The sequence below is a fragment of the Chiloscyllium punctatum genome, chromosome 10 (genome assembly GCF_047496795.1).
Source record: "Chiloscyllium punctatum isolate Juve2018m chromosome 10, sChiPun1.3, whole genome shotgun sequence".
In the NCBI taxonomy this organism is placed as follows: Eukaryota; Metazoa; Chordata; class Chondrichthyes; order Orectolobiformes; family Hemiscylliidae; genus Chiloscyllium; species Chiloscyllium punctatum.
The window spans coordinates 29,121,433-29,146,410 of record NC_092748.1 but is presented as its reverse complement, the minus strand read 5'-3'; the positions used below and the strand labels follow the sequence as shown (position 1 = coordinate 29,146,410).

General features: G+C 40.3%; 1 protein-coding gene across 3 annotated transcripts in view; it reads right to left on the bottom strand.

Annotated features, from left to right (window-relative positions):
- The window catches only part of vps8 (VPS8 subunit of CORVET complex), a 554,976-nt gene that overhangs the window by 140,292 nt on the left and 389,706 nt on the right, over nucleotides 1–24,978 (bottom strand). For all 3 annotated transcript variants that reach the window (XM_072578743.1, XM_072578745.1, XM_072578746.1), the window contains one exon: nucleotides 20,254–20,422. In XM_072578743.1, the coding sequence (XP_072434844.1) occupies nucleotides 20,254–20,422 (169 nt within the window). The remainder of the gene's footprint in view (nucleotides 1–20,253; nucleotides 20,423–24,978) is intronic.

The window sequence follows — 24,978 nt, the reverse complement described above, 5'->3', positions numbered from 1 at the left end:
GACTGGATCTATAAGTTAAAGTTCTAACTTGGAGGAAGACCAACTTCGATGATATTAGGTAAGAACTTTCAAAAGTTGATTGGGCGCAGATGTTCGTAGGTAAAGCAGCAGCTGAAAAATGGGAAGCCTTCAAAATGAGACATTGAGAGTTCAGAGACAATGTGTTCCTATTAGAGTGAAGGGCAAGGCTGGTAGGTGTAGTGAATGCTGGATGACAAGAAAAATTGAGGTTTTGGTCAAGAATAAGAGGAACCATATATCAAGTATAGACAGCAGAGATTGAGTGAATCCTTAGAAGAGTATCAGGGCAGTAAAAGTATAGTTAAGAGGGAAAGCAGCAGGGGAAAACAGGACATGAGAGAGCTTTGGCAAATAGGGTAAAGGAAAATCTAGAGGGATTCTATAAATACATTAGGGACAAATGGTAACTAGGGAGAGAATAGGGACACAAAGATCACCAGGAGAAACTAAACGAGTATTTTGTGATAGTACTTACTGTGGAGAAGGATATAAAAGATAGAGAACATGGGGAAATAAACAGCAAAATCCTGAAAAATGTCCGTATTACAAAGGAGGGAGGTGCTGGATGTCTTTAAACGCCTTTAAACCTTTAGAGGTGGACAAATCCCTGGGACCTGATCGAGTGTACCCCACAACTCTGTGGGAGGCTGGAGAAGTGATTGCTGGACTCCTTGTTGAGATATTTGTATCATTGATAGTCACGGGTAAGGGGCCAGAAGACTGGAGGTTAGCTAACATGGTGCCACTATTTAAGAAGGATAATAAGGAAAAGCCAGGGAAGTATAAGACCATTAAGCCCATTCTCGGTAGTGGGCAAGTGTTGGAGGGAATCCTGAGGGACAGGATTTACATGTATTTGGAAAGGCAAAGACTGGTTTGAGATAGTCAGCTTGGCTTTGTGTATGGGAAATCTTGTCTCACAAACTTGATAGAGTTTTTTGAAAAAGTAACAAAGCTATTTGATGAGGGCAGAGCTGTGGACGTGATCTATATGGACTTCAGTAAGGCATTCAACATTATCCACATAGGAGACTGGTGAGCAAGGTTAGATCACACGGGATACAGGCAGAACTAGCCACTTAGATATAGAACTGGCTCAAAGGTAGGAGACAAAGGGTGGTGGTGGAGGGTTGTTTCTCAGACTGGAGGCTTGTGACCAGTGGTGTGCCACAAGGATTGGTGCTGGGTCCAAAGCTTTTTGTCATTTATATAAATGATCTCAATGTGAACATAGGAGGTACAGTTAGTAAGTTTTCAGATGACACCAAAATTGGAGGCGTGGTTGATGGCGAAGAACATTACCTCAGAGTATAATAAGATCAAAATCAGATGAGCCAATGGGCCGAGGAGTGGCAGATGGAGTTTGATTTAGATAAATGTGAGGTGCTGCATTTTAGAAAGGCAAATCAGGGCAGGACTTATACACTTAATGGTAAGGTCCTGGGGAGTGTTGCTGAACAAAGAGACATTGGAGTGCAGGTTCATAGTTCTTTGAAAGTAGAGTTGCAGGTAGATAGGTTAGTGAAGAATGTATTTAGTATGCTTGCCTTTATTGGTCAGTACATTAAGTATTGGAGTTGGGAGGTTATGTTGCAGCTTCATAAGACATTGCTGAGAATACTTTTGGAATACTATATAAAATTCTGGTCTCCTTGCCTTTGCAAGGATTTCGTGAAACTTGAAAGGGTTCAGAAAAGATTTACAAGGACGTTGCTCGGGTTGCAGGCTTGTGCTATTGGGAGTGGTTGAATAGGCTGGAGCTGTTTCCCTGGAGAATCTGAGGCTGAAGGCTGACCTTATAGAGGTTTATAAAATCATGAAGGACATGGATAGGGTGAATAGCTAAGTCTCTTCCCTGGATTGGGGGAGTAAAGAACTAGAGAGCATAGGTTTAAGATGAGAGGAGAAAAATTTAACAGGACATAATGGGCAACCTTTTCATGCAGAGAGTGCTGCGTGTATGGAACGAGCTACCAGAGGAAGTGGTGGGGACAGGTACAATTACAGCATTTTTAAGGCATCTGGATGGGTATATGAATAGGAAGGGTCCTGATGGAGATGGGCCAAGTGCTGGCAGATGGGACTAGGTTTATTTAGGATAAATGGTCGGCGTAGATGAGATGGACTGAAGATTCTGTTTCCATGTTGTTCATCTCTACGACACAAACAAGTTTGTGGAGTAGAGAGATAGATGGCAGCTGAAGTTCAATACTGAGAAGAGTAAAAATCCATTTGGGTGAGAAGAACATTAGGAGATTATAGATAATAAAGGATACAATTTGAAAGAGCATACAGCAGAGACTTAGACTTGTATAATGACTTAGGTCATTAAAGGTGGCAGAATAGATTGAGAGAGCAGTTATTAAAACATACCGTCTTCTGTGGCTTTTAACAGGGCTCTAAGAGTACAAGAGAAAGGAAATGATGTTGAACTTGCACAAGTACCTTTTCATCCTTAGTTGGAGTATTGTGTCCAGTTCTAGGTGCTGCATGTTAACAATGATGTGAACGCATTGCAGTAAAGATTTGAGAATGGGTTCTAGGGTATAGGATATTTCTCCTTGGAGAAGAGAGGGCTGAGGCATGATCTGATTGAATGAATCATATATAGTCTCATCATAGCAAATAAGGTGAAAATGCTCTGACTTGTCAAGAGACTGTGATTGCGATCATTCAGATTTAAAGTTGTTACCTAACTTGAAATGAGGACAAAAACAATGTCATGAGAGTAGAAGATCCAAATTATATTGCTTGAGTGCGTGGTGGCATTCAAAGGAGAATAGTTAGTTGAAAAGGAAAAAAGAGCAGGGTTATTGGGTGAAGTCAAAAGAATGATACTGAGTAAAATACTCACTTGCAGAGTAGGCCTAATGGGCTGAGTAGCCTCCTTTTGTGCTGTAACAATTCTGCAAGTGAATTCCCATGGAAAAGATACATTCCCACTACCTAGAATACTTGCTGATTGCTAGTATCAAGATAAGGGTGCTATAGCCCCAGAGAACCATAGGCCTGCTCTCTCACTAAACAGAGACAACTAGTCTAACCTGAGAGTTACCATACCTTAGGTGAGGTTGAGAAGGTGGACATTCATGATAAATTCAGCCAGTATGGGAACTGAACCTGCACTGTTGGCATCATTCTGCATTCACAAATCTGCCATCCTGCAAACTGAGATTTAAGCATCCAGATTGTATGGCAGTACGATTAACTAAGTGATCCTTTTATTCCAGATTGCATTCCTACTGTGATCACAGTTGTGAAATAAAATCGAGGGTCTGCGTATTGACAGCAGCATGAAGTTCAAGTGTCTGTGTACTAATTGCACTGTGAGGGTTGAGTGCTGGAGTGCTGATGAGGTTCAAGTGTCTGTGCACCGCTGACAATGACATTTCAAGTACCCTTGTATGGATGGCAGAGTGATGCTTATGCATCTGCATTTACACGACAGAGCGAGGGTCAGCATTGATTGCCTATCCCTAATTGCCCCGAGAAGATGATACGTCCCATATGATTACTGAAGTGATGTTGTATAATCTGTGGATAAAGTCTATTGTGACTAACCACTTCAATTTTGTCCCCTCAAATTGGATAAAGTTGCTTCTTAACAATATTTTGCAATTTTACATTTGCCGACTTGAATTTTGTTCATTTGCCAAGCTCAATCAGTAATTTTTAAAATGAAATATGTTCTCTTTTATATGTGAAATATTGGCAGTTGATATTTACTCTAATAAAGTAGGCAGGCTGTAATAGCCTAACAGAATGCACTTTGTTTATGGTTCCTGGAATAATGAAAGACAACACTCATGATTTTCACACTGTTCCCAAAGGAAACATCATCGAGAGAAATGACTGCATTTGCAGTTAACAGAGAGATGTTCTGCCACACTGTTTACAAAATGTAGTGTTTACCATTATGGCCAACATAAGCATTCATGTTCAGTGTCCAGTGCAGTATCCCTGTGCAGGTTAAAATCTTCAATGGACACTGAAACATTAATCAGTACTGGACATAAAGTATTCTATATAGTACATTGGAGTGAGTTAAAATAAATATAGTGTGATTCAGCTTAACTTTCATTTATTGCAGTAAACAAGCACTCAACTTAAACAAATTCAGAATCTTAAAAACAGAGGTCATGACGTTACAGATTATGAATGAATACAGTCCTGAAGCTGATGGCTGACAGTGCCTCATGAATATTCAGTTTGGGTTGCTAGACATGTTCAAAGTCTGTCCCAGTTAACTAGGTAATAGTGCCACACAGCATGATGTAAGGTATTCTCAACAAAAGGAATTTAAGACTTAAGAACAGGGGTTAGCTGTCTGAACCTTTGAGCCTGTTTCACCATTCAATATGATTGCTGACCTGCTTGTGGTCTCTACTCCATTTTCCTATCCTAGCCATTCAACTTTTGACTTCCTTGTCAATCCTTCCTTCCTAGTTTGCACATTCTCCTTGTGTCTGCGTGGGTTTCCTCCCACAATCCAAAGATGTGCAGGTTAGGTGAATTGGCCGGGCTAAATTGCCCACAGTGTTAGGTGCATTAGTCAGGGTAAGTACAAGGTAGGGGGATGAGTCTGGATTGGTTACTCTTCGGAGGGTCGGTGTAGGGAATCTAATCAAGAATCTAATTTAATCTACAGACCCTTCCACCATTATCCTCTATGGGACAGAATTCCACATACTAATGACCCTAAGAAAAATATTGCCTCACCTCTAAGAACCTCTATCAAGTATTCACTCTATCAAGTCCCTTCAAAATATGTTTCAACAAGATCACCTCTCATCCTTCTAAACTCCAACAGATACAGGACAAACCTGTTCAGCCTTTCTTCATAAAGCTGACATTTCATCCCAGTGATGAGTTGAACGAACCTTCTCTGAACTGCTTTTAAAGCAACTTGCCTTTATTTTTCAAATAAGGAGACCAAAACTGAGCACAGTACTCCAAATGTGGGCCCCTATACAGGTGCAGTAAAACATCCCTACTTAGATATTCCATTCTCCTTGCAATAAACCACAACATGCTACATGTCTTCCTAATCACTTCTGCATCTACATCCTGAGCTTATGTAATTCATATCCTAGGGCACCCACATCTCTCTTTACCACTGAGCTCTACAGTCTCTCTCCATTTAACTAGTACTTTTCTATAGTTTCGGCCAAAGTGGCTAAGTTCACATTTATCTACCTTATACTCCACCTGCCAAATACTTGCTCTTTCACTTACCTATTTCCCTTTGCAGACTTCTACTGCCTCTTGACAACTTACTCTCTTGGCCAGCTTGGAAGCACAAGTTTTTGTCTCCATTAGACAATGCTACAGTCACTTCCTCTAATACATTAATGGGGAAATGTACATGTGACACATTGACAAGATCAAGCAGGTTTCCCTCATATTGGTTGCCTCACCACCTCCTGTAGCACTGGGTGACAGCTGTGCCAGCAATGGTACTAATCAGCCACTCTTGGTGAAAGGCATTGAAGTCCCCCACGTAGAATCATTCAATCCCCTTACCATTTTGTGTTTCTTCCAGGTGGTGTTTAACATCGAGGAATATTAATTAATCTACTAAAATGAAAATCAAATGTGCTTTAGGTGATTCCTTGCCCATATTTTCCTCATTCTATGAGAGCGCATGGAGCACAGGGTTCATGTTAAGGACTCCAAAGCCACGCCTGCTCAAGTATATACCAATGTGCTGCCATCTCTGGGGTGAGGGTAAGGGGGTTGTCACATCAGAATAATGCTAGCTATAATATACGAATTAGAGACTATGATTATCCTCGGCTGAACTTTACTCCATTGTGTTACTGAAATCTTCCTGCTTTTGTCTTCGCTACAGAGAATAGAACACACATTCCAGTACTCGCTGTACATCAGGAAAAGAAGGGAGAGAGGAACTTAGTGAAGTTACAATCACAAGGGAAGTGGTTCTCAGCAAACTGATGGAGCTGCTGAGCCAAACATTTGGCAAATGGAATACAATGTAGGAAAATGTGAAGCTGTTTAGCAGGAAGAAAGAAAAAGCAGACTTTTACTTAAGTAGAGAACAACTGCAGAATTTTGAGGTTTGGAAGGATTTAGGTGTTCTAATGCACTTGTCACATAGTTAGTATGGAGGTAATGAAGATGGATAACGTGATGCCATGCTTTATTATGAGAGAACTTAAACATAAAAATAAGTAAGTTATGCTTCAGTTATTGGGCATTTGTGAAGCCATATCTCAAATACTGTGTGCAGTTCTGGTCTCATTATTTAAGGAAGAATGTAAATGCATTCGAGACAGTCCAGAAGAGGTTTATTAAATTGCTACCTGAAACGTGTGGGTTGTTTTATAAGGATTAGCTTGGCTTATTTCAGTCTAGAAAAGTGAATGGCGAGTTGATAGAAGCATACAAAATCCTGAATGGCCCTGACGAAGTGGATGTGGAAAGGATGTTTCTTCATGTATATCAGTCCAGAACTTGGGGATACCACTTATAATTAGGGGCCACCTTTCAGCACAGAAAAAGGGAGTCTTTTTTCTCCTCTTATTGGACTGTGCAATTTTGGAACTCTGCTTCAGAAGGCAGTGGAGGTAGATCGTTAATATTTTTAAGGGAGAGACGGTAGATTCTTGCTAAGTAGGGGAATCAAAACAAACAGATCAAGCATGAACTTATTAAACAGCGGAGCAGGCTCAAGGGGTTAAAAGGTCACCATCTTGTTTTTCACATATTTGTTTAATGGAATAATTTTTAGAAAAATTAATTTTACTGCGAATCTCCATCCAAGTTTTAGCAATGATACTTCCTCCATCCATATTTTGCAAATTATATTTTCGCTGGTTATTTTGAGTTCAGAGAAATATACATGGAGTAATCACCTGGGAATGTAGTGTTTCAAGTATCTGTGTATTTCAAATCCAATAGTGTCTTGAATGTGGTGGTTTCTTTGCTTTTTCAGTAAGATCACATCAGAGCTCATAATTTACCAGCTTTGATGTTTCCCGTCACTTCCATGGCTCTTAAAAATAACATCCCTAGGGGTTCCTGTCCTCAGGAGTTTTGTAACATGCAGCAGTGAGGAGGCGGTGGGTTCATAAACAACTGCCAATCCTCAGATCAGCAGGGATGGGAGATGGAAACGTTGCAAAGATTTAATGAAAGAAAAGCTGAGGCAATAAATGCAGACCTGGTGCAGAGGGGGATGGGGGTAAGAAAGAAAGTGGTGACGATGTGTTGAAATTCAAGTAGCTTGCATTATTTTATTGAAAGGCATCTAGGGAGGCAGAAAATGACGGTCATACCTAATTACAAATGTTGAATGCAAGACTCAATCCCCAGTGAGAGTCAAGAATTGGAACACATTTGATCCACTATCAATATTCTGAATGGATGCAATTAATGAGCCCTTTCTAGAAATGACCTAAACCAACAGAATCCATAACAACAACATCTTTAATAAGCGACATTTCAACATCAATTATAACGTTATTAGCAACACTATAACTTTACAGAGATAGGGAAATGGAGGAAGAGTAAGCCATTCAACTAAAACATAGCTGTTCTTCAATCTCAATGCTATTTTCCCTACACTTATCCCCATGTTCTTTCATTATCATTATCTATTATTAAAATAACCAGATGGAAAAAGGAAATAAGTTTTAATTTAATTTGAGATCAGAAACTATTCAGACTTGACCCTTTTAGGCAATAATGCCATCTGAAACTCTCATTCAAATTACTTCCATTCATTTCGGGTCCAGTAACTCTTTCTCAGTTCTGAGGAAAGATCACCAGACCCGAAACATGAATTCTGATTTCTCTTCACAGATGCTGGCAGACCTTCTGAGCTTTTCCAGCAAATTCTGTTCTTGTTTCTGATTGACAACATCCACAGTTCTTTTGGTTTTTACTACCTTTCATTAATTAGTAGAAATAAGCACATCAACAAAACCTGTGCAAAAATATTTTGTAGAGTGGTTGGATAAGGAGAATACAATGTCCTCTGAGCACTTTAAAATGGTAAACATGGTTTAAAAGAAAAGCATTATGTTTTCTCAGAATCAAATGCACAAAGGACACATGTACACCACCCCCACCACACCACATGTGACTTCTAATCTATTTCCAAACAGAGACTTCAATATAGTTAGCAATGTGTGCTCTGCTAATATGGAGAAAAACACGTTAATTCTTGTTGATCAATGAATACTACTGAGGATATCAAGTGCAAGAGGAGGAAGATTAGCCTTTGGCAATGTTAACAGTTGGCTTCAGTTACTCAAGGCTGGCAATAAATACACTTGATATTTCTGGTGATACCATTTTGCTACTTTTGCCACAGCTTGTTTCATGTGAAGCACTGATCTCTAGACATTGCTGAATTATTAACGGGTGCTGAATTGGGATTGGAGTCTCAACAGGTGGCATTTCGACAGTTCCCACGGTTCAAGAAGTTTGCCTTCCCATAGAGTACAAGAGTGGGAAGCCTGTGATGAGATGGTAATGACAGTGGACCAGCAATACTGAACGTCAGGCTGATGTTAAAGGGCCATGGGTCGAATCCCATCATGGCAGAGGGTGAAATATGAACTCAGCAAAAATGTGTAATAAAAGTGAGCCTGATGGCGACTACATAACCATTGTTGATTGTCGAATCTGCCACTGTTACTTAGTTTGGTTCATGATATGTCAGGCCTCATAACAATGTGGTTAACTCTTAACTGTCAGCTAGGACATTAGGAATGGGGAATACCCCCATCAATTAAACAAAAAAATGTACAAAACATTTCTTGACACTCAATGTAGCTTGTTTTCTCATTTCTAGCTCATCTGGTGGATTGTGAATTTTTTTAAAAATTGCACCAACTTAATATTTCAGTGAAATAGAGTGAACCTGACGAAAATTTGTGGGTCAGTGGTACACACACCGGTTGTGAGATAAATATCTGTGGACTTTCGCTGCAGGTTTCCACCAATCAACCAGTAAAATATTGCAATAATCTTTCATAAAAGACAAGCTCCTATTCAGTTGAGTCCAGGGAGCTCAAAATCAAGTTGTGTAAAGTTCCTGCTCCTTTAAAGCATTCTATCAACTGAAACTTCTTGCTTTCCACTATTTTCCCTCCATCTTTTCCTATTTTCTTTCCCCATCTTCAATCCCTTCTTCTTCTTCCACTTCCTGCTCACCAACTTCCTGCTCACCAACTTCCTTTTGGTTTCCAGCATGTCCTCCTCCATTTACTTCATCCTTCTTCACCAAACTCTGTTTGACCAGAATATTTAAATTCATTTTCTTTCTACACCCATTTGACTTCCACCTCAAAATTTAAGTAAGGTACTTGACAAAGTTTGGAAGATTAACCACAGCAATGTAGGTGAACCCACACCAACTGAGCTGCGTGGTTGAAGAGGTCAGCTCACCCCTCCTTCTCCAGCAGAGTGATCAGCCAGCTGGCAAAGCCCATCTCCTTTGTGGTCTGAGTACTGCTTTGAAGGTTCACATAAGGATTGAGGTTCCTTGGGTCACAGTCAGAACACTCCTGATTCTAATATTCTGTAACTCTCAGGCTTTGTATTTAGAGCACACTCTCTCAGCTTGGTCATCCTCATGTTGGGATAGAATTCTTTGGTTTTACTCTTAAATTCTCTCAACCAGCCAACAAACTTTCAATTGAACCTTGCTTGATGAGAGAAACTTTCTCTTTTGCAGCCAGCTTAGTCCAAAGCCTGAAACTAAACTGTTTGAATGCAGAACCATCCCTATGAGTAAATTGATGCTCTTAAACTGGTCATATGATCATTCATCAGAAGCCACATACATTATCACAAATCCCCTTTGAGAGAAACTTAGTTCTTGAAGTAATCATTATCCAATTATAAAAGATCTACGTCCCTCTAAAAGTGGCAGCAATTTAAGTTGGGTTCCTATATGAACATTAATATGAACAGGTGGTACCTAGTGAAAGTGGCTACAGCCTTTTATATATTGGATACTGAGTGTGTATTGGAAATAACAGAGGCAGGCATAATGTTAGAACTCAAAGGTGGGATAGTACTGCTGGTTAAAAAGGATATTAATACAATAGTGAGGAAGGATATTAGCTCCGGTGAAGTGAAATATGTATGGGTAGGTGAAGAAAATAATAATGGGGGTTTGTATACAGACCCTCAGACAATAGGTGGGAATGTAGGTATGGTATTAAACAGAAAGAGAGAAATTCAAGCAATAAAAATACAACTGGAATAATGGGTTTCTGGTATTACTACTAATATGATTTCCCAATCTATTACCTAATAGATTGGAAAAATCATATTAATAATAGTACCAGAGAGGAATGTGCACAAGATGATTTTCTGGATCAACTAGAGGTCATCCTCAACTTAGTATTGTATAATGAGAAAGGAATAATTGGCAAACTAGCTGTGTAAGGCCCCTTGGGGAAGTGTGATCATAATATGATAGAATTCTTCACTAAAGATAGAGAGTGCCATAGTGGATTCTGAGACTAAGGTCTTGAATCTGTATAGGGAAAACTACAATGGTATGGGGTGGAGCTGGCTATGATAAGTTAGGGACCATGACTTAAAGGGATAACAATAGGTAGGCAAATGATAGACTGCTTAGTCAGTAGTTGAGAAAATGTTAGAGTCCGTTATAGAACATAGAACAATACAGAGCAGAACAGGCCCTTTGGCCCTCAACGTTGTGCCGACCTGTGAACTAATCTAAGCCCATACCTCTACACTATCCCATCATCATCCACGTGCTTATCCAATGATTGTTTAAATCTCCCTAATGTTGCTGAGTTAACTACACTGGCAGGCAGGGCATTCCATGTCCTTATCACTCTCTGAGTAAAGATGCCTCTGACACCTGTCTTAAATCTAGGACGCCTCAATTTGGAGCTATGCCCCCATGTACAAGCTGATGTCATCATCCGAGGAAAAAGACTTTCACTGTCTACCCTATCTAATCCTCTGATCATCTTGTGTGTCTCTATCAAATCCCTTCTTAGCCTTCTTCTCTCCAATGAGAACAGACCCAAGTCTCTCAGCCTTTCCTCATAAGACATTCCCTCCAGACCAGGCAATATTCTGGTAAATCTCCTCTGCATTTTTTCCAATGCTTCCACATATAATCCTCACAGTTTCCTTCTGCAAGCATAAATGATTTAATGGCTAAACACTTGGAAAACAGTGACAAAATTGGACAGAGTCAGCATGGAATTTCTAAAGGGAAGTGTTTGACAAATCAATTGATTATTTTCTGAGGATATAAGTAGTAAAGATGATAAGGGAGAACCAGTCGATGTTATTTATTTGGACTTGTGCAAAGTCCCGAATTATAGATTCACATATAAAATTAATCAAATGGGTTTGTGGATTTTGTGCTGACATAGAAAAAGAACTGGCAGGAAAAATGCATAGGAATAAGTGAGTCACCTTCCAAGTGGCAGCCAGTGACCAGTGGGATACCACAGGGAGCAGTGCTTGGACCACAGTTATTCACAATATATAGTAATGAGCTAGACGAGGGAACTAAATGTAACTGCTCAAAATTTGCAGATGACACAAAGCTGGGTGGGGGAGTGAACTGTATGGTGGATGCAGAGATAATTTAGTGTGACTTAGACAAGTTGAGAGAGTGAGCAAATACAGCATAATTTAGATAAATGTAAGGTTATTTTCTTTCGTATCAAAAACAGGAATATAGTTGTCTAAATTGTGATTGACTAGGAAAGGGGAGAATACAATAAGACCTTGGTGATGTTGTTCATACATGAAAGTAAGCATCCATGTGCAACCGGTGATGAAGCTGGCAAATGTTATGTTGGTGTTCATAGCGATTGGATTAGAGGACAGGAGAAGGGATGTTTTTTTTTATTAGATTCCCTACAGTGTGGAAACAGGTGCTTCGGCCCAACAAGTCCACACCGACTCTCCAAAGAGTAACCCACCCAGACCCCTTTCCCTCTGACTACGGGCAACTTAGCACAGCCAATTCACCTGACCTGCACATCTTTGGACTGTGGGAGGAAACCCATGCAGACACAGGGAGAATGTGCAAACTCCACACAGACAGTTGCCCATGGCTGGAATCGAACCTGGGACCCTGGTGCTGTGAGGCAGCAATGCTAACCACTGAGCCAACGTTGCAACTGTACAGGGTGTTGGGGGTGAGGTCATACCTAGAGTATTATGTCCCAGATTATTTTGGTTTCCATACCAAGAGGTAGCGATGACATAGGGGCATTATCACTACATTATTGATCAGGAGGCTGAGGTAATGTTCTGGGGTATGCAGGTTTTAATTCTGCCATGGAATTTGAATTCAATCAGTATCTGGATTTAAGAGTCCAATGATAAGCATGAAAACCATTGTCGATTGTCAGAAAACCCCATCTGGTTTACTAATGCCTTTTGGGAAGAAAACTGCTACTCTTATCTGATCTGGCCTACATGTGATTCCAGACCCACAGCAATGTGGTTGACTCTTAACTGCTCTCTGGGCATTCAGGGATAGGTATTAAATGTTGGCCTAGCCAGTGACACCCACATCCTGAGAATGAATAATAAAAAGAAAAGGTGGATGTTCTGGCTGTAAAGGGAGTGCAAGGAAGGTTTATGAGTCTGATTTCTGAGATGGCATGACTGACACATGAAGAGCGATTAGATCAGTTAGAGCTTTGTTCAGTACAGTTTAGAAGAGTGAAGTTGGGTGAGAGGGAGTGGAATCTCAGAAACATATAAAATTCTAATCAGACTATGCAGGTCAAATGCAGGACCTTTCCAATGTCTAGGTCATAGTCTCAGGTGAGGGGCTAGGCCAGTAAGGACTGAGAATAGGATAAATTTCTTCACCCAGTGAGTGGCACGCCTATGAAATTCTCTTTCACAGAAAGCAAGTGGGAACCACTTTTCAGGAAGGAGTCAGAAAATAATTCTCAGGGTTAAAGGGAATCAAAGGGTATGGGGTGAAAGCAGGAAAAGGGTACTGAGTAGATGCTCAGCCATGAGCATATAGAATGGCAGAGCAGGCTCGAAGGGCCGAATGGCTTATTGCTGTCCCGATTTTCTTTACTGGCACATTACTGGAAGAGCCCTCAATAGACAATAGGGGCAGGAGTAAGCCATTCTGCCCTATGAGCCTGCACCACCATTCAATATGATCATGGTTGATCATCCTTAATCAGTATCCTGTTCCTGCCTTATCTCCATAACTCTTGTTTCCACTATCCTTGAGAACTCTATCCAACTCTTTCTTTAATCCAGAGACTGGGCCTCCACTGCCCAGTATTTTTAAGCAGTGTCCTCTGGTTCGGCACTCACCCATCAGCGGAAACATGTTTCCTGCCTCCAGAGTGTCCAATCCTTTAATAATCTTATATATCTCAATCAGATCCCCTCTCAGTCTTCTAAACTCAAGGGTATACAAGTCCAGTCGCTCCAGTCTATCAACATAAGGTAGCCCCGCCATTCCAGGAATTGACCTTGTTTTATGATCTTATTTAAGATGGAGTACAGGGCAAGCTGGATCTTTGTTCTGATCTGGCTTGATAGATCATATTCTTTTAAAGAACATTAAGCAAGGAAGAAGCAAGGATCAGAAAAAAAATCAGCAGGATTCTGGGATTCAATTGAAATGCCAAGTTTTTAAACTTCAATAGATAAACTTAAACAAAACACACATCAGAAATTTTTGATTTATCAGCATGCTAACAACGCATGGTCATTATTTTAAACCATATACATTATATATACCTAACATAGAATTTAGTTTAGAGTTCAGTGATACTGTACTTCACCAAATCTCGATAAAACTCTAATTCCTTTGCAAGGCAATTCTTCAATTCTGAAGGTCTAACCCTGGAAATATCCTCAAAGCCTCAGAGACTCAAGTCTGCTTCAATGACACTTTAGTTGTTCATTTTCTTCTTCCAAGACTGATGATCTCAGGACTGGTAAGAATTCCTCCAAGTACATAAATACCAACACATTTCCAGCTTCTCTCAGACAAATAGCTTGACCGAGCAGCCACGATTTTCTCAAACCTTTAACCTTTCTCAGCTGTATCCAGCTAAATACTACTTGTGGTTTTCTTCACTTCACTTTTAGTTGCACACAACTGTCAGTGGCTTCCATGTCTTTCTCCTGCCCTCTATGCCCAGAGGCTTTGACAGGACCACCTATGCTGCCTGAAGCCACTTCATTACTTCAGTATTCCCCCAGCTTTAAGCTACCCCTAACCTCTGCCAGAAACCCCACTCCGAGATAAATTGAAATCACTGAACCTTCTTTAAGATCCATCCTTTTCCAAGACAATGTAGCAGGGTCCGTCTTTAATCTGCGTCTTTGGGTCTACTAAATGTTTTTCAGCTACTTTAGCTCCAACATCCTCCTGACTGCTATTACTGTGAGCTGTATCTCCAGCTGTGCAAACCACATGCTGTTTTTATAGTTTCATCTCTTCTATTCTGATTCTATTAAACCCAATCTAGGTAACCTTTTGAACTGCCATTTGTTTTAATCATTAATGCTGAACATTTTAATTACCTTTCCTTTTGCAGCTGTTAACTTCTTAAAGCAGCTTAGCCCCAGCCTTTTAAATGCATTACACTTTAAAGGCTTGACCCCACTGTTCTGGTGGGTGCAAGAACATGCCGATGCACTATTTGGAAGAGCAGGTATCCTGGCAATATTTATTTCTCAACCAACAAATTTTTAAAAACTCAGAATATCCAGTTATTGTCACATTGCTGTGTGTGCGAGTTTGCTATGTGCAATTGGCTCAGCTTTTCCAACATTACAACAGTGACCACACTTTAAAAAGTACTTCATTGGCTCTGAGATGCTGTGGGATGTCCAGTGATTGGGAAAGGTGTTATATAAAATGTCATTTCCACTTTGTTCTTCCTCTGAGGTAATTTGTAGGATCATGTGAACTTTAATGTATGAATAAATAGAGGATGATCTAAAATGGAATGGGATGGCAAAAATGTCTTGTTCCTAATGGGGCTGCTCAAAGTCATTGAGTTTAAGTTTTTGGTTCAATCTGGTTCTAGCATTCTCTGATCCATCTACCTTCTGTCCAACATATCTGTTGTCCATCTCTATGTAGAATCTGCTTGCACAGCTATTGTATGGAAATAGTGAGGTCCATTTTGGTGAATGCAGTTTGCTCGTAAAATGAAAACAAGACCCAAGGTTGAAAACAAAACTATCCCTGCACCATGATTTTGGACAGAGACTGTGTGCGTATGTTGATCCCACCCTCACACTGGGCTCAACTTGGAAATCCCTGCAGAGGTAATGATTTCCCTAGTCTGTTCCTAACACAAATATTATGCACAGGATAACAATAATATTTAATCAATATTGTACCATGGTTATGATTTGGTCTGTAAGGAAATTAACAAAATCTAAGTGAATTTCACAGCAACCTTGAAGCGCTGGATTTTGTGAATAACAGTGAACAAACAGCACCTACTACTCATTGCCCTTACAACTCTCACAGGTTTGCCATAGTTTTTATGTAGCAATAGTCAATAACCAGTTAAAATAGTATGCTGTGCTCAACAGAGGAGCTGTAAGATGCGTAAGCAGGAGATGCTGTTACACCAAAGGAGGTCATTTTGCCCATCATGTTTGCCATCTTTGACAGCAACTGCCTTTTCCTCAGCCCTATAATTTCTTTTCCACAAACTTAAGGAAATTTTTCTGAGCCACACAGGCTCTGAAGCAGGAAGTGTAATTTAGAGCATTGAATATTTTGTAAACTCGTATGTAGAAAGTAAAATAGAAAATGAAGGACCGTCTTTTATTTCTCCCTCTCTATTCTAAGAAAAATATTTTAAAAACTTTTAAAAATTCAACAAGAGACTCCACTATAGCGACTGTAATGCAGCCAGCCAGCTGGCCATCACAGAATATGAGTTCCCTGATTGGGACTGTTAATCTGGTCCAATCAGGGAGCCCTGGCTGACAGAGACAAACATGAATATTAGACACCGTGTTTACACGGAGAGCTGGCTCTGAGGGAGCTGGAGCAGTGCCAGGGACTTTCCATATGCAAATAAAAGGTGACTTGGTGATGGGACACAGGCCACTGTGGAGTTATTTCACCTCATGTATAAATTTTAATTTTCAGGGCTAGAGAGATTGTTGGACAGTAATGAGAATTTATTACAGCTGAAAATTCACTTCCCTTGAATAGTCCAGTTTAATCCTTTTTCATTATGGAAGAAAAATAGCACAGATACCAGAAAACAAAAAGAAGGACGATAAAACCTGGAACAATGCAGTGAGCCAGGTAGCATCAGTTGAGAAAAATAGAGCTAACATTTCAGCTCAAAAACATTCATTAAAACGGAGTGAAAGAGAAATGTAAGGAAGACAAAATATGGAGGTGGAAACCAGAACCACCTTATTCAGTCTGCAAGCATGACTCTGAGCTTCTGGTTGGTTTTCATATTACATTGGGTATACGCTGACCTGTCCATCTATACCTTGCTAGACTATTCCAGTAAAGTTCAAAACAAGCTTGAGGAACAATACCTTAACTTTCAAGTTGGCAGTATGCAACGTTCTGTACTCAATGTTAAGTTCAACAACATCAGATCATAACCCAAGCTTCCATCTTATCCAGAGTTGTTTTCTTTGCCTTTGTTTTGCAGGATTGGTCTTCATCTTGTTTCATTATTATGTTTTCATGTGGCATTACGATGGTTTTTAAGTAGCATTTCATATCTCACAAGGACACAATCTTTGAATCTTTGCTATATCCATTTTCACTCTTTTTGGCTATTGCATCATGATTTTTCTTTTGCTAGTTCATCTCCTCTGGCTTCTTATCACAAACCTCTCCCTTGTTTGTCTCACTCCCTGTTCTTTTGCTGGCTTAAGAATGGTCACATTCCTATTTCTCCCTTGCTTTGATGGGAGGGCATTGACCTGAAACATTGACTCTTGTCATTCTACACAGAGTTAAAAATCACACAACATCAGGTTATAGTCCAACAGGTTTATTTGGAAAGTACTAGCTTTCGGAGCACTCCTGGTGTTGCGTGATTTTTAACTTTGTCTACCCCATTCCAACACTGGCACCTCCTCATCATTCTACACAGATGATGAGTGATCTGCTGAGTCATTCCAGCTTCCTTTGTTCTGAAATTTTGGGGATGTTCAGTGAGGAAGTACTTCATCTTCAGTCTCCGTGTGCTCGAACGTCCAATTTACTTGCCAGAAACTGTCAGAATGAAGTTTGCTGAAGATCAGGACAAAATGCATAGGAACTTGCAAACCTCTCTGTGTTTTGGATACATAAAAAACAGCATGGTGCTGTCTAATTCACCCCTCAATAACAATGCGCCTCACAGTTAGTTCTTACTGCTAAAATGTGGGTCAGTAATCTGGTAAACAAATATTTTTCTCTTGCTCAGAGTCAATTTAGGTCTAATTGTGATAAAGATTAGCTGATAAATAACATTGGAGAAAGCCTCCAATTTAGTTCTCAGTAATGGGAACAGCAGCAACTCCAGACGTAATCATGTAATAAATATGGAAGAGAAACACTAATTTGTTTTGTATGGACTGAGCACAAATGATAGGACATGGCAAGGTGACAGAGCTTTCTTAATGTTTCAGCTGCTAGAGGTCCATTGTAAATATTCTCAGTGGCCATTCACTTGGAAAATATCAGCACCTTCTTTCCGACTAACATGCTGTTCTAGGCTAAAGAAAATCCTCATACAAACAGTGCCTTCATAAGGCCATAAAATGGATTATTTTCAAATTTAGCTTGTTCAAAACTTGATATGACAATACTGCACAAAACACTGATTAGACAAAATTCGGTTTGACTGATGGAAGATTGTTCCATATAATAGTATAATGGGAGCAGAAGTAGGCCATTTGATCCATAAAGCATGCTCTGCCATTTATTAAGAATGTGATATAGCTTTTCCTCCCTCTTCCCCATTATCCTTGGCTCCTCTATAGAATAAATATTAGCTTAAAATCAGCTGTGAAATTGTCAATAATCCTGTCACTACTGGAATTTTTTCCTCAACGGGTTCCAACTTGTTGTCGGAGAGAGGGCATTCTTTCTCATCTTCATTTTAAATGGGAGACCTCTTATACTCAAACTATATCTCTTGGTTCTAGATTTCCCATATGTGGGAGAATATTCTCTCAATATTTATCACATGAATAGGAGGGGTTTGCCGTGATATGGCCCAAATGCTGGCAAATGGGACTAGGTATACTTAGTATAGCTGGTTGACATGGATAAATTGGACCAAAGAGTTTCCGTGCTGTGCAACTCTATGAATCTAACCCGTCAAACTCCCTCAGAATCTTGCATGTTTCATTCTTCTAGGCTTCAATGAGGATAGGCTCAAACTTTCTTTATTAAACAATCAATCTGCTCAATCTAACAAAGAACAGTAACACACCTGCAATGACCAACCTCCTGCAAGTTTTTACCTAACTGATAATCCACATGTAAAGATTTTTTTTTTCTTTATTCTTTCATGGGATGTGAGTACCGGAAGCAAGGCCAGCTTTTGTTCTTCAATATCTAATTGCGCTGGAACAGAACATTTCAGAACACAGTTAAGGTCGAACAAGCGGCAGTGGGTCTGGTGTCACATGTAAGCAAGACCAAGTCAGGAGATTTCCTTCCCTAAATGACATCAGTGAATCAGATGGGATTTTTATGACAATCAATAAGAGTTTTGTTGCATCATTTACTGAGACGAGCTTTCAATTCCAGAGTTGTATCAATTGCATTTACTTTCTACCCAGCATCCATGGTGGTATGTGAATCTGTGTCTTGAGAGCATTAGGCTAGAGCTTGGAATTATTCTTTCAATAACAATACCACTATGCCACCAAGATCCTGACATTTATACCTGATGACTGTGTCTGTGATCCAACAGTCAAAAAAGATGTGACGCTGGAAAAGCACAGCCGGTCAGGCAGCATCTGAGGAGCAGAAGAGTCAATGTTTTGAGCATAAGCTCTTCCTCATTCTTGATGAAGAGTTTATGCTCAAAAAGTCGACTCTCCTGCTCCTTGGTTGCTACCTGATCAGCTGTGCTTTTCCAGTGCTACATTTTTTGACTCTGAACTCCAGCATCTGCAGTCCTCTCTTTCTCCCTCTGTGATCTAACAGCCACTCAAATGTCATTTCTGCCTAATTCTCTTCATTCAGCTTAACTTAATCCCCTTCATCAGTGAATAGCCAGAGTATTGTTCTGGATTAAATAACTCAAAATACTCTTTTACAACACATATGGAGATAAATTAATGGGCACGTTTTACAACTTCTTTCTTAGGAACTGTATTTTGAATGACATATATAAATTAATGTGAGGACTGTTAATAGAAACACATTTTTAAAAAATCAGAATTTACCAGGATTGATGCATAATTTCCACAGCAAGGATTTGATACCTAATATGAGCTCTATTTTTATGGCTATGCGTTCCTGCAATGTGCAGATTATCATGAATTGAAGAGTTGTTTGTAGTAAACTGAGCAAATTGGAACTGGAAGCAAGTTACTGAGGCAGAGGAAGAGGGAGACAGAAAAGACACAAAAGTAGGTGCTTCAGTGGAAGGTGCCTGTTGTTGCAGTTAAAGAAAAACTTAGTTTAACCCTGACAAAAGCTGTTGCTGCAAGCTATAACTTTTGAATTGATAAATCAGAGACATTTTGTAAAGGAGTCACCACTCTGCACTTCTTACAAACCATAGAATGACTTTTGAACAAGGAGCCTCACCAGTTGAAAGAGGGTCATATCAAAACTGGAACTGGGAAACAAAGATAATTGAACTGATTTTCCAGTTTTTAATCATCTTTCAATAAACTATTTTCCCTATTTATTTGCCTGTGTTTTTGTCTACATGTGTGAAAACGGCCATTTCTATGGGGATTAAAGTTTTAGTAATTAATGTAACGTGTCAATGGTTTATATCTGTTCACCTGTAGCTATAGTTTAATTAATTGTCATAAATAATACTTCATCCTGCCACTTTCCTGAAACCTAAGCAAAAATATGTTAAAAAACACATCTTCAGTACAGATTGAATAGCAGGCCTTCAGCTAATGGTACAGTAAACAATAAAATGACATCAAGGAACAGATTTCATTCAGCAATGATATAAGCAACAGTATAGTACTTCGAGCACAGTTTCTGGAAGAACTAGAAAGGAGCATTTGATAGCACCTCACCTGTGCCAGAGAAGTGCTTCGGTTCTTGTTCAGCTCTAATCCAAAATCTCGGTGTCTAGCCCCTTTGTTACTAGAGTTACACTTGTAGCAGGTCCACCTTGTCTGTCCTTCGGTTCGAATGCCACAGTCTTTACTCTGAAGACATTGAGAATGGTAGATATGGCCACAGCTGGAAATGAAAATGGATACTGGTCAACAAAACTCCTTGTTGCCGACTGATAGCCATCTAAATGAAAACTTACATTTTAAAACCTCATGTCCAACAACACTGGAATTTGTAAAGAAAGACCGGCACACAGATTAAAGTGTGACATTGACAAGATGTACACTATGCCTGCACCTCAGATATTATGGATAGTATGAGAGTCTATGCAAGACTTGAATTTGAGACTCAAAAGTCATCGAATTCTAATGTTTTTTTTAAAAAGCTAAGATAATATAATAAGATTTATACCGGTCATCATCAAACAAAATCAACAAGTCTTTTTTAAAATTTTAAAGCTTCCTCGTGGGCTGAGGTAAATGTAGGTTATTTTGTTGTTCATTCTTGTTTGTTCAAAAGAGGCTCTTTTCTCAAATAAATGCAGTTTATTGCATGATAGCAATCAGGGTCAAAAGCGTGGTGCTGGTAAAGCACAGCAGGTCAAGCAGCATCCGAGAAGCAGGAGTATTAACATTTTGGGCATAAGCGTCAGGAATGAAGGGTTTATGCCTGAGATGTCAACTTTCCTGCTCCTTGGATACTGCCTGACCTGCTGCGCTTTTTCAGCGCCACACTTTTCTACTCAGTCTTTGCCTGCTAACCCTCTTGCTCTGAATATACTTCTAAAATGCTTTGGGGTTTACCTTAGTACAATTTTCCAAAGATATTTCGTGGCCCCTCTTTACCCTCTCTTAATTTCTTTATTAAGCACACCCTACATGCTCTATACTCCTAAAGGGCCTCCCTTGTTTTTCATGCTCTGTGTCTAACATTTGCTTCCTTCTTTTTCTTTATCAAATTTTCAAAGTCTCTTATCATCCTGGGTCCCTTGAACTTGCTGCCCTTGCCTTTCACTCTTAGTGGAATATGCTGGCCCTGAACTCTCACCGCACTACTATTTTTTAAAAGACCTACACTTTCCAAATGTAGACTTACCTGCAACCAACTGCTCCCAGTCAATGTTTGCCAATTTTCTGTCTAAAAATATTGAAATTGGCCTTGTCCACTTCAAATCTGCAGTATCCTTATCCCTTTCCATCTTGACTTAGAAACTTAGAGTTATCACCACTATTCCCAAAATGCTCACCCACTGACAGTTCAACCACTTTCCCAGGATTAGATTGCTCACACATCAACACAGCCTGGTGAACAAATTGCTGCGGTAGACTTGAAATTGATGTCAGATGAGATGATACAAACATTCAAGATGAACATTTAATCTTTTTATTTTCCAGGGAAGAATTCTCAGTACTGTTGATAAAGATGATGTTATATCAGCAGCAGTCCTCGAGTAGCACATGTGATGGAGTGGAACGGTTGGGTTCATCAGCAAAACAACCAGCATCCTTCCTCATCTACAAACTGAAGCACAGAGTCTACATAGGTCATCACAGATTTGCTGGCAGGATGTGAAAAAAGTAAAGACTTTGATTGAAAATGATCTGCGTAAGACTCCACACAAGCTACCACTGAAATGGAATCATCAAAGTCCACACATTCAGGATAAGAGGCTGTCTAATACTGAGATCCAGATTACTGTCAACAAGAAATAACCTGGCTCAGAAATCCATGATACTACAAACAAGAAATACCCATTTCATCAAGGTGACCCGTCATCTGTGAAAAGAAGTTCATGAGATTAAAAGGTTCCATTACAGCTGTCAGTCTCTGAGAATTGTACGTCCTCAAGAAGAAAATTCAGGAGATTAAAAGGTCCTCCAGATGTGGTAGTGGTCAAATTGCACTTTTCACCAGGAATAAAGTTTTCCATGAAGAACATTCAAGGAACAAAAATGCACTCCAATGAAGGGAGACTTTAGAGATCACATAAAGGTCAGATAGGATCAAGGTCAACAGTCCTCAAGCTGAAAAAAAATCCATTTGCTAGGTTCAAATGCGTTCTGGAAGAATTTGGAAAACTCCAGGTCTCCTGGATTTGTGAAGAGACATGGGGGGCGGGGGGGGGAGAGATACAGTAATGGGAATTGTAATTACATTTTTATATGAATGTATTGTAGCAAGAAAAGCTCAGTGGAGAGACTGCATAAGGCAATAGTTCTGAAAGGGTTAATGCTGAAGAAAGTGTTAAGCGCTACGCAATCTGATCATGTCATAAAGACTTGGACTGACAGAATACCTTCGAAGAGGGAGAGCTGTGTTCTAAGTCTATCTGTAGTTTTTGCATATGTCTACCTTAATAAAAGTTACTTGTACCTGATTGCTATCAAGTGAAAGTGAGGAACGCAGATGCTGGAGCATTGGGAATGAAGGGCTTATGCCTGAACCGTCAACTCGCCTGCCCCTCGGATGCTGCCTGATTTGCTGTGCTTCACCAGCACCACACCCTTCAACCCTGATTGCTATCATGCAATAAACTGCACTTATTTGAGAAAAGAGCCTCTTCATATGAGGTGACTTAGTGACTCTCCCCCACCACTTTATTTCAATTAGGACCTGAATACCCTGTCAGAAAAAGAGGATGATGGCACCGGGCTACATGATCATGTGTTGGCGGTCATTGGCTTGCATGCTCATGAGACTTTGTGCCAGCAGTAGTTATCTCAAGATTTGCTAGCAGTACCATTGCGACATAACCACTACTTTTTTATAAAATGCCACTGACTCTTGCATCATAATTTTAAATCTACAACAAACTTCTTACATATCTAACAATGAATTACAGTTTCTGTGATGTAATCTGACCATGACCGTTCGACACTATGTCATAATGCAATCAGTTGTTCTTAATGCAAACTTCCACAATTAACTACCGTATTATGGGAAAGACAATTCATCGTTGCAGCCCAGTGTGCCTGCTCAGTCCCTGGGCAGCAAAAATCTTTGCATAAGGCTGTTTCAAATGGTCTTTACATGAGTGGAGTGACTCACAAAGGAACTAAAGCACCCAAGGCACCCTTCAATTTTTAAGTGTCATAGAGATGTACAGCATGGAAACAGACCCTTTGGTCCAACCCGTCCATGCCAACCAGACATCCCAACCCAATCTAGTCCTACCTGCCAGCACCTGGCCCGTATCCCTCCAAACCCTTCCTATTCATATACCCATCCAAATGCCTCTCAAATGTTACAATTGTACCAGCCTCCACCACATCCTCTGGCAGCTCATTCCAAATACGTACCACCCTCTCCGTGAAAAAGTTTCCCCTTAGGTCTCTTCTTTATCTTTCCCCTCTCACCCTAAACCTATGCCCTCTAGTTCTGGACTCCACGACCCCAGGGAAAAGTCTTTGGCTATTTATCCTATCCATGCCCCATCATAATTTTGTAAACCTCTATAAGGTCACCCCTCGCCTCTGATGCTCCAGGGAAAACAGCCCCAGCCTATTCAGCCTCTCCCTGTAGCTCAGATTCTCCAACCCCGGCAACATCCTTGTAAATCTTTTCTGAACCCTTTCAAGTTTCACAAGATCTTTCCGATAGGAAGGAGACCAGAATTGCACACAATATTCCAACAGTGGCCTAACCAATGTCCTGTACAGCTACAACATGACCTCTCAACTCCTGAACTCAAACACCTTCTTCACTATCCTATCTACCTGCGATTCCACTCTCAAGGAGCTATGAACCTGCACTCCAAGGTCTCTTTGTTCAGCAACAGTCCCTAGGACCTTACCATTAAGTGTATAAGTCCTGCTAAGTTTTGCTTTCCCAAAATGCAGCACCTCGCATTTATCGGAATTACACTCCATCTGCCACTTCTCAGCCCATTGGCCCATCTAGTCCAGATCCTGTTGTAATCTGAGGTAACCCTCTTCGCTGTCCACTACACCTCCAACTCTGCAAATTTACTGACTGTACCTCTTATGCTCACATCCAAATAATTTATGTAAATGACAACAAGAAGAGGGCCCAGCACCGATCCTTGTGGCACTCCACTTGTCACAGGCCTCCAGTCTGAAAAACAACCCTCCATCATCACCCTCTATCTTCTATCTTTGAGCCAGTTCTGTATCCAAATGGCTAGTTCTCCTTGTATTCCATGAGATCTAACCTTGCTAATCAGTCTCCCATGGGGAACCTTGTCCAGTGCCTTACTGAAGTCCATATAGATCACATCTAATGCTCTGCCCTCATCAATCTTCTTTGTTACTTCTTCAAAAAACTCAATCAAGTTTGTGAGACATGATTTCCCATGCACAAAGCCATGTTGACTATCCCGAATCACTCCTTGCCTTTCCAAATACATGTACATCCTGTCCCTCAGGATTCCCTCCAACAACTTGCCCACCACCGAGGTCAGGCTCACCAGTCTATAGTTCCCTGGCTTGTCTTTACCACCCTTCTTAAACAGTGGCACCACGTTTGCCAACCTCCAGTCTTCCGGCACCTCACCTGTGACTATCGATGATACAAATATCTCAGTAAGAGGCTCAGCAATCACTTCTCTTGCTTCCCACAGAGTTATCGTGTACACCTGATCAGGTCCTGGAGATTTATCCACTTTTAACCATTTCAAGACATCCAGCATTTCCTCCTCTGTAATCTGAACATTTTGTAAGGTG